Source organism: Camelina sativa, chromosome 11, assembly GCF_000633955.1.
Source record: "Camelina sativa cultivar DH55 chromosome 11, Cs, whole genome shotgun sequence".
NCBI lineage: Eukaryota > Viridiplantae > Streptophyta > Magnoliopsida > Brassicales > Brassicaceae > Camelina > Camelina sativa.
Genome location: NC_025695.1, coordinates 3,026,294 through 3,037,111, shown reverse-complemented (window position 1 = coordinate 3,037,111; position 10,818 = coordinate 3,026,294). Strand labels below are relative to the sequence as shown.

General features: G+C 40.2%; 3 protein-coding genes, 1 non-coding gene and 1 pseudogene across 4 annotated transcripts; 3 read left to right on the top strand and 2 right to left on the bottom strand.

Moving 5' to 3' along the window:
• On the top strand, window positions 243–1,751 carry LOC104721321 (annotated as a pseudogene).
• TRNAE-CUC lies at window positions 2,610–2,682 on the top strand. The gene has a single exon. It is a non-coding gene; the product is annotated as a tRNA-Glu (tRNA).
• LOC104721320 (NADH dehydrogenase [ubiquinone] 1 beta subcomplex subunit 9) lies at window positions 2,834–4,658 on the top strand. Its single transcript, XM_010439272.2, has 6 exons — window positions 2,834–3,072; window positions 3,179–3,220; window positions 3,794–3,875; window positions 3,988–4,043; window positions 4,151–4,226; window positions 4,364–4,658. Exons 1-5 carry the CDS (start codon window positions 2,941–2,943, stop codon window positions 4,190–4,192), a joined length of 354 nt encoding a protein of 117 aa, XP_010437574.1. The 5' UTR covers window positions 2,834–2,940; the 3' UTR covers window positions 4,193–4,226; window positions 4,364–4,658.
• Window positions 6,140–6,748, bottom strand: LOC109127219. The gene has a single exon (XM_019231744.1). The coding sequence runs from the start codon at window positions 6,746–6,748 to the stop codon at window positions 6,140–6,142; it is 609 nt and encodes a 202-aa protein (XP_019087289.1).
• Window positions 7,864–10,795, bottom strand: LOC104721319 (arginine decarboxylase 2-like). The gene has a single exon (XM_010439271.2). It carries the CDS (start codon window positions 10,219–10,221, stop codon window positions 8,071–8,073), a length of 2,151 nt encoding a protein of 716 aa, XP_010437573.1. The 5' UTR covers window positions 10,222–10,795; the 3' UTR covers window positions 7,864–8,070.

Below are 10,818 nucleotides of genomic sequence, written 5' to 3'. Positions count from 1 at the left end.
AAATAAAGTAAAAGAACACATCGTTTTACACAAAAATGAAGAGGCAAATAAATAAAGAAGTCGAAAAGCATTGATTCTTTGATACCAATCAAAGTATCATTCGTGAAAGAAGATTTTGTAATATTCCACAAACCAAAAAAAATTAGGAGAAAAGGAAGAAAAAAAAAAAAAAAAAGAGCTTTAACTTTAGAAATTGGAAGCACAAACACAAAAAAAAACACAAAGTCTCTGTTTTACCTTTTTAACCCCTAGAAGAATCGTCCTTTAACTTCAGTGCCCCCTCTCTTACTTTTCCCATCTCTCTCTCTCCTCTGTTTCTTCGCCATTCTCTCAGCCTTTCTCTCGCCTATGTCAGGTAAAAAAAGATACGATGAGCACATCCCATATACCTCTCCCCCCTTCTTATCTTCTTTCTAATCTTTCGAAACTTTGCATGCGAAGACGATTTTGTTTATCATAAAAGTTTAGCTTTTTAGCCATTTCTTTTCCTATATGTTTACTTGTGTTTATTGTTCTTGTAATATATATATATATATATAAATAGTTAGTGAGAATTAAAGATTATTATTATGTCAAGGGAAACTTAAAAACAAAAGATTCTATATGTGTTGTTAAAGAGTGAAATGGAGCTGTGGACAGAAGCTAGAGCCCTAAAGGCAAGTCTAAGAGGAGAGTCTACTACTTCATCTCTCAAGCATCATCAAGTGATTGTCTCCGAAGATTTAAGCCGAACTTCTTCTTTGTCCGAAGATTTCTCCATTGAGTGTTTCCTCGATTTCTCAGAAGGTCAACAACTTAAAGAAGAAGAAGACGAAGAAGAACTTGGCTCTGCTTCTTCTTCTCAAGAAGAACAAGAACAAGATTGTGTCTTTAGTTCACAACCTTGTCTCTTTGATCAACTTCCTTCTTTGCCGGTAATTTAGAAGCTTCTTTTTCTCTTTTTGTTTACTTTTCTTATAATTATAACAATTTTTGTTTATTTTTTTCTGATTTTTTATTTTTGGTTTGGGAATTTTTATTTAGGATGAAGATGTGGAAGAGCTTGAATGGGTATCTCGTGTTGTGGATGATTGTTCTTCACCAGAGGTTTCACTTCTCTTCACACAAACCCACAAAACCAAACCAAACTTCTCATCTCGAATCCCGGTTAAACCAAGAACCAAACGGTCTAGGAACAGTCTAACTGGAGGTCGTGTTTGGCCACTCGTTTCAGCCAATCACCAACATGCAGTAACAACAGAGAAGTGGAGGAAGAAAAAGCAAGAAACGGCGGCCGTTGTGTTTCAACGAAGATGCAGTCATTGTGGTACAAACAACACGCCACAGTGGAGAACCGGTCCCGTTGGTCCCAAAACGTTATGTAACGCATGTGGAGTCCGGTTTAAGTCAGGTAGGCTCTGTCCCGAGTACAGACCGGCGGATAGTCCGACGTTCTCTAATGAGATTCACTCGAATCTTCATAGGAAGGTTCTGGAATTGAGAAAGAGTAAAGAGTTGGGTAAAGAAACAGGTGAAGCTAGTACTAAAAATCAGACCAAGTCAAATTTGGCAGCAAGTGGTAGATAAGACTTAGGTAAAACCTACTTTTTTTGTAACATTATCTGTTGTAGTCTTGTAATTTAACAACTTGCTTCATAACAATTGAAGCTGTTTCAGGAATTAATTAGTCTTAATAAGAAAAAAGGTTTTCTGTAAACAAAATCATGTTTTTTTTTTTTAATAATGATGTAAGACCACCACCACTACTACTACTTAGAATGATTTTGGTCCATGTGTAGTGGCTTATATAGACTTTTTGAAGTATTTTTGCAAAAATAAATGCCAACACTTTGCGTTATACCAAATGAAAGAACCATCCAAAACATTCCACAATAGAATATGATGAGAGTAATTACTTTACAGGTCGAATACATTGACTTGTTGTGCTAAGTTTAGAGAAACTCCATCACTTGTGCAAGCATAAGATGTTTTCTAAGTTTATGCTATAGTGACAACATGATTCATCACACTATACACATATATATATCACTTACCAGCACATGACATTTACCAGCTTTAATTTTCTACCTACGAGTTCTTAAATTATATCAATTATGTCACATAAAGATTTACAATAGAAGGACCACACAGTTCCATGGACCCTTTGGTCAGTATTCAGTAGTTTCATAAGTGTTTTTTTTTTCCTTTCATAAAACTAGATTTCAATACGAAAGTAGCTTTATCATGTGCTATCTCTTTTCTGACCTTTCCAACCCAACCACTGATCCGAAATCCAAATCTTTAGATCTTCTATTTCGAAGAAGCAATAGCAAATCTTAACTTTCTGATTCATAACATCATCAACCAAAAACATTTCCAATCAAGGTTCATATATAGTATTCCAACTATAAACGCTCCAAACTAGTGAAAGACAAATAAAGAGCATTATCATATATATCATAAAGTATATGTTACGGTACCTTAATACTGTTTACTTCAGATTTGAATCTTACAAGATCTTTGATTCTTGAAGTAATGAAGCATATAAGTAAGTCTACAGTCTACGTTACCTAGAAGCTTTTGTTGGTAGTTTTGTTATATAATGTAGTTCTCTAGCTCAATGTCAACAATCCGTTGTAGTCTAGCTGGTCAGGATACTCGGCTCTCACCCGAGAGACCCGGGTTCGAGTCCCGGCAACGGAGTCTTTTTTGTTCTCTTTTTTGATTTTGGTTCGACTAATTTAACCAGCATCTATTTCATATTTCGTAAACCCATTTCGTGTATGGGCCAATCACAGGCCCAATTAGTATATATATTTCTACTCTTTCCCTCTGACTGAAGCAGAAGGTTTGGCTTTGTTGAAAAAGGGGAAATCAGATAGAGGAAGAAGGAGAAGAGTGTAGAGAGAGAGAGAGTGAGTCGAAATCAAATCGGAATCAGATTAAAAAAAAAAAAAAACAATGAGCGGAGTTTCGACGGCGGCGTACTTCGCGCGGCGAGCGGCACAGAAGGAGAGGGTTCGAATCCTGTATCGCCGTGCTCTTAAAGATACTCTCAATTGGGCTGTTCATCGCCATATCTTCTACCGTGACGTAAGTATTTCCTTCTCAGATCTCACGATTCAAGCTTGGACTTTTCTTGTTTCGCCGACGATCTCGCATTCTTTGGGTTTTGATTTTTAATTGATTCCTTTTGCAGGCTTCTGATCTGCGTGAGAAGTTCAATGCCAACCAAGATGTGGTTCGTTCTCTTCTCCTTTCATTTCTTACCCTCCAGCTATTTCTTTCTTTGTTTGATTGTTAAATTGAGTTTTTGATTTGAACATAGCCAATGTAACTGTGTTTGGATGATAAATTGAGGTTTTTTTTTGGTGTGTGTGTGTGTGGAAACGCGTCTGTTAGATTTTATCTGGCTTAGTTGTTTAGATATCTTTGCTATTAACAAATCAGTGAATGTGTGAAATGCTTGTTTTTAGATACACTGCTGCAAATAGGTAGGAGATGAGAGAAACATAAATGTTGGTCCTTTGTGTTGAGTTTTGTATATCCCCACTCATTATCATTACAATGTGGAACTCTGCCTTCTTATTCCATATTTAACTTATGATTTTATGTTTCGATGCATTTTATTTGTTGTGATTAAGTAAATAGTGTAAAACTGGAGTTGAGAATCATATGAGGAGCCAATTAGAGATTTGAGGGTATTCTTACAATTGTTGACACAATGACAACATTGGTGTACATTTGCGTTTCTCATCTTTGTCTCTCATTGTGTGTCTCTTGATATGATTCTTCTATTGGGGTCAACTTCTAGGAGGACATTGACAGAATCGACAAACTGATCGCTCATGGTGAATCAGAATACAACAAATGGCGGCACCCTGATCCTTATATTGGTAAGCACCTTTACCCATATATGAATTGTTCTTGATGTTAGGAACAAGTGTGTATTAGCTGTTTCTCACATAGCGGTTCAAACCTCCAAATGACCCACAATTTCTGTTGTAGTTCCATGGGCTCCTGGTGGCTCAAAGTTCTGTAGAAACCCGACTCCGCCTGCTGGGGTAATTTCTCGTTTTCAACAACACTCTATCACGTCCTTTGTCATGATCTCACTCTCTTCTTCGCAAGTGCTGATCATCTTCTTTTTTTGTGTGTGTGACTGATGCAGATTGAGATTGTGTACAACTATGGTCTAGAAGACAACCCATAAACCTAGCATCCTTCTTTTCATACCAATCAATAAAGTAAGTTAGAGGATCAGTAAATGCTGAGGTTGCTTCCACAGTAGTTTCTCTTCATTCTAGTAAATGTCCCTCGATATATCAAATTGTCGCAGTGACTAAGACGTTATGTTTCAATGGTGTTTTGTTATCTATTGCAGATTTGAAGCATCCAGTGGCCATGGTTCAGCAGATAAATTAACAACTTTCAAGGTTTAAACCTTTGAAGGACCAATTGTTGTTTTTAAAGAATGTTTTGTTCCAGTAAGAGAATCTTGTTTCAACTTGGTTTATATTTCTTCACATTAAACACTTCTAGCTGCGCTTGAATCATGGAATGTTCCGACCATGAAAACTTGTCAGTAAAACATCAAAAGTGTGTTCTTTTTCTTACCTTGATGCATGTCGAATACCCGACAGTGAATAGTATAACTAAGATCTATCGGTTTTTCAACACCCAAGATTGTTTTTTCAGAAGTAATGTTTGGAAATGAGGTGGGCTCAAAACCGAACAAGGTCCACTTACTCGTTCCAGTCCGTGAGTCTACAAAAAGTTTTTTTTTCCTGAAAGAAATATCAGAACATACAGCAGTGACTCCTATATGAGTAATACCTACGGCATAAAGAGAGAAAAAATACAAGAAAGAAAAGCAAAAGAACAAATGATCACTTCCAGAGCACGTTAGTCTTAAAACAACCGAAACCAAGTAACTAAGGTTGTATCTCCCGGATCTTGAGAAATGAAACCTGGGACCTGAGATTTTGAGAAAGGTTCCAAACGACTTTGGATTATAACCTTGGTCTCGTTAATCAATACGCCCGGAGGCCGGAAAACCGCATTGTGTAACCTTGAATTCCTCTCCTTCCAGAGTAAATAAACAATTACTTGAAAGGCCAATTGTAATATCAATACCAAATTCTGATCTGCACAAGGATTCTTCAACCATATCAGTCCCTCCTGAAACAATATGGGAGGAGAAACCCCAACCCTTGAGTAAAAATATCTCCAAACTTTTGCTGAGAACTCGCAATCGAAAAATAAATGCTGCCTACTTTCATCCTGTTGAGCACACAATAAACACAAAGATGGGACTGCCAATCCCCATCCTATAAGATCCTCGTATGAAGTCGATGCCTTGCCACAATCCAAGTAATGAAGGCATGTTTCGGAATCCTTCCCTTGAACCACACAGACTTATACCAATCCACCCTTTGCCTTGGGGATGTAAATACTCCCAAACTCTCGCTGTAGAGAACTTGTCCGAGGCCTCTGCATCACCCACTTTCCACAGAAATTGATCATCCTCCCCATCCACCTCCATGTTCACCATAGATGGATCCGGAAGACATGCCTTTACCAACAAAATTAAAGGATTTCTGCTACGACTTCCAAAAATCCACCAATTACCATTTCTGAATGCATCTGCCACAATTGCATTCTTAGGAAGGCCCGTAACCGTCGGTCCCCTCTCTCCTGCTAACTCTAATAGTGGCCCCAGACCCATCCAGTTATCACTCCAGAAGTTGCAAGTGATACATGTGCCCAACCTGCACACTATAAACTATCTGGCCAAAGGACGTAGCTTGCATATGCTCTTCCATACCCAGCTACCAGAGGTGACATTCTCCATTTCCTAGAAGTTCTCCTGGGTTAGAAGGTTTCTCCGCACTCAAGATACCCAAAGAGAACATGCGGAAGTGAACAACAACCAAATCAGTTTTAACCCCAGAACCTTATTCCAAGATGACAACCTTCGCAATCCCAAACCTCCACTCTCTTTGCTAGTGCATACAGATTCCCAGCTTACTTTAACTCCCCTTGCTGAATTAGGAGCCCCTTTCCATAAAAAGGCACTACAAATCCTTTCTATCTTTTGGATGCACTGATTAGGTAGCAAAAAAATGGAAGCCCAGAACGTTATCGTTGAATAGATGACCTATTGCAGCAGCTGGAGCCTCCCCGCAAAGGAGAGATGTCTCACATTCCAAGCGGTGAACCGGCCCATAATACGATTAATGAGGGGACGATAATCCTGCCTTGTCATCTTCTTCGAGGTTAATGTAACGCCCAAATATCTCACTGGAAGGGCTCCCTGTGTGATACCCACTCGATCTGCCATTTCCTGAGTTCTTTGAAAGTTCCCTCCCTCAAGAAATAAAGCGGTCTTGGTTCTGTTAATACCTAAACCAGATTTGGTCTTAAAATCCTCCAAAATCTCCAAGATGCACTGCAGAGAGCACTCTTGACCGTCGAAGAAAATCAGAACATCATCTGCAAAGCTGAGATGAGTGACTACTGGGGCTATGCACATAGGATGAGGTCCAAAACCCTGTTTGAATAACCCTCTGTCCAGCTTCTTGGAGAGAATATCCATTGCTAGAACAAAGAGAAGAGATGAAATTGGGTCACCTTGTCTAAGTCTTTTTTCCCCCGGGAAATACCCTACCAATTCTCCATTAACTGCTATTCTAAAGGAAGCAGAAGTGAAGCAAGTTTGAAGCCAACCTATGAACTGATCTGGTAACTTTTTTCTTTGGGCTGCCATGCCTAAAATGCCTCATTGTTTGTTTTTGATAATCAACTTTTTCACCGTTCTTTTGTGTAGAAGTGCAGCGTATAAACAAACACTTTCCAAATCTATTGGAGATTAAATTTGAACCGCAGATTGGAAATTTTGGGTTGTTTGGAATCACTTATCTAACTTGGGAATCGGGGACCAATCTCAGCAAATTGATTGTCGTCACGCATCACATGGCATTTTGGTAAGGACCATTGGTCGATAAAAGTAAATGGGATCAAGTTGTCAACTACATGCCATTCGAAACCCCAAATTGCTGAATTCAAAACAAAGATGTTAAAGGACTGGATTCTACCAACCTTTAGCCCCGTTTTGAATTTGCTATCCTTCAATCCCACGGTGAATGAAACAAGACTGAATCTGTTGTTTTTTGAAATTTTGGTTAAGCTCTGACGTTTAAGATTTCGAGGAGTATTAGGAAAGAAAGATAAATTTATTTCTAGGTTAAAAAAATACATACTTATGTTTCAACAAACACACCACAAAGTGACACGATCATTTACAAATTGATGACCCGAACTATCTACATCATCGTCGTCAAACTTTTCACCTTTAAATTTTTATCCTTTCCTTTTTTTTTGCATGATCGCCAACAACCGAACAACTATAATGCAAACAACACATTATCTCGAATATGCATTTTTTTTTCCTTTGTCAAAAATGGGTCCAAAACTAGCTCCACGTGAAAGGAAATATGTTCCAACAAGCCGTGACTTAAAAGAAAGAGAACTAGTACTATTCGATTAGGAAAAAAACACAATCATGAGCCACAGTATCAATCATCACTTGACCGCTTCCCAAAGTCCAATAATAAATACAAGGCAAATGATAAAACATGTCAGTCGATAATACACAATATATGTCAGAATCTCTCATGTCCATGTGGAACTCGTGTGTGTTGTCATACTCATCTGTTCATGACCACATCCCCCCAGGACCCCCACAATGCCGTCTAACTAGAGAAACTTTTATACATATATAATTAGGTTTTGAACAAAGTGCAAAGAACTTGTTCACAGTTCATCGTTTTGAACATAGTGAAAAAGTCGTCTAATGGGTTAATGGCAGCCAAAAGACTCAAGTTGTTTATAAAATGGTCTTTTTCTATTCAGTAAAATAAGATAAAAAGGATCGGAATTACAACAAAAGGCTCACATCATTCGGATCCTTTAATAATTAAAAAACCTTAAACAACGATGGATCATATGGATCTCATCATTTCTTTATTTAATAGTAAATTTATTGAAAGTAAATAATGCAACAACAAACCACACTACGACCACCTTCCCTCACACAGAGAGGTAATCGAAGCTGTCTTCGTCGCAGTAGTAAAACCCGAGGTTATTGATCGCAGCTGAAAGAGAGTTACTTGGCGATGCCTGCTCAGTTGCAAGATACGGCATGTTGTGGAACGAACGATCGAGACAAGCCGCGACATCGTTCAACTCAGTATCATCTTCTTCTTCTTCTTCGTCTTCATCGCTACTGCTTTTGGTATGCATCATTTCCTCTGCTCGGTGCTTTAAGGTCTGAAACATTAGCTCAGGCTCATGCTGCATTACTCGGAGAACATCTGCTGAGGACTGACCTGGCACGGCTCGGGTCACTGCAAAGCTGTGCGGTCCATCACTCTGCGAGACACGGACCACACTTGGCCCACCAAACAGATTGTGAAATCCACCTAGCGCCTCCTCGTAAGCCCCTCCAAGGAACATACCCAAAAAGTACCTTCCTCCACTGCCATTGTTGTCAAGCTCATGCAACGGCAAGCTGGTTTCCCCGCCTATGAACTTGTTGATCTTCCCATCACTGTCACAAGTTAAATCCGAGAAGATCCCACGAGCTCCGGGCCTTTGATCGAGCTTATGGATAGGAACAATAGGAAACAGCTGATCAATCCCCCAGAGATCAGGAATCGAAGTGAAGACCGATAGATTGATATTGTAAGTATGAACCGCATCAGACGCGCCTATAGCCTTCAATACCCACTCGCATAACCCATCAACAGAAGCTAACTGCTCGATGCTTAAAACACCTTCTTTGAAACCTTCAACACACCTCTGCTTCAGCTGATCGACATAAAGGAGGCAGCTTTCACGGTCTCCACGCAACACAGCAGCATAAAGATCCTCGTAATTGGCACGAGCTTCCTCATCACCTTCGAGCAGGAACTGAATATCGTTAGGAGTCGCTTGATGATGAAGCGTTGGTTTAGCTACCGAAAGAGCTTCAAAGATCAACACAGAGTGATGAGAGACTATAGCTCTACCGCTTTCACTGCATATCACCGGATGTTTCACAGATCTCCTGTCACACACAAAGCGAACAGAAGCTACAACAGCTTCAGCATACTCCTCGAGAGTATACGCAACAGAGAGATCCGAGTCTCCAGATTTAGACCCGTCGTAGTCAATCCCCAAACCACCACCGATATCGAAAACTTTCATATTTGCACCAAGACGCACAAGTTCACAGTAAAGCTGAGCAGCCTCGGCAACACCGTCAGAGAGCAACGAAGTCGACGGAATCTGTGAACCAATGTGAAAATGCAGAAGCTGGAGACAATCAAGCATACCAGATTCGCTCAGCTTCCTCACCACACGAACAATCTGAGTAGTGGTCAATCCAAATTTGCCCTTTTCACCTGAAGTTGATCCAAAATGGCCCGAGTGTTTAGTCCTCAGCTTAGCCCTCAACCCAATGACAGGCCTCACATTCATCTTCTGGCTAAGCTCAATAACCAAATCAAGCTCTTCTTCTTGCTCAAGCACAATCACAGCGTTCAACGCAAGTTTTCTCCCAAGCAGGGCCAAGGATACATACTCAGCGTCTTTGAAACCATTACACACAAGAAAGGCATCAGGGTTACCTTTACACAAGCAGCTCATAGCGAGAAGGATCTCAGGTTTAGAGCCAGCTTCCAAACCAAACCGAAAGGAAGATCCAAACTTGACAACATCCTCAACAACGAATCGATCTTGGTTACATTTCACAGGATAAACACCTTGGTAATGAGAACCATACCCTTGGCTCTGAATCGCGAAATCAAACGCAGATTGAAGACACTCGAGCCTGTTCTTCAAAACATCAGGGAAACGAACGATAAGCGGGAGCTGCAATCCCAAACCACCGGAAGATTTCGGATCCGTCACCTTCTTAACGATCTTGAGCAAATCGACGTCTTGGTGAGGCAAAGTTTCAGAGCCGTGGGGACGAACAGAGATGTTACCAGACGAATTAGCGGCGAAATAAGGAGCTCCCCATCCATCGATTCGGTAAAGAGACGACGAGAGAGAGGAAGACCAGCGGCAGGAGCTGTCGACAACGGAAGCGGCGGTGGTAGCGACGGAAGTTGGTGAAGACGCCGGGATAAAGACATCAGCGGCGGTGGTGTTGGAGAAAGCGTAGCCTGGAGGAACGAAACAAGTTAAAGCAGGCATCTTTTTATATCTTCTTCAACCCTCTCTTCTCAGCAACAAAAACAAACGATCACAATCTCACTTTTACAAGAAATTCTCGAACAAACCAAAAACTTTTTTCGAGAAACAGAGGACAAAAAAAAAATCGAAACTTTTTTTTTTTATCGTTTTTAATTTCCCAGATTTTGTGAAGGTAGGGGTTTAAAAACCGCCGAGGCCGGAGCCTCGGCTACCCCCTCAAGAGAAGGCAGAAGATGAATCTATCCCCGCCGTGAAATCCACCTCTAGCAGCTCTACCCGATCCGAGAATCTCCACGATGAACAGTTTTTAGAACACAATTTTTTTTTTTTAAAAAGAGGACTTTTCAACGAATCTGAACTCAACAAAACAAATTTGTTATTCACCAACCATGCAAGAGGTGGGATTTGTTTAAAAGGGTGATGAAGAAAAAGAAAGAGAGAAAAAAAAAAAGCGAGAATGTGAAGTTTTTCTCGGGAAAATGCAAAGAGAGAAACAGAGACGGAAACCTAAAGCGGAGAAGACGGGAATGAAGAAGAAGAGAGAAGGCGTGAGTTTGATGAAGGCAATTGGCACATGCTTATATAGGAAGGAGGGAG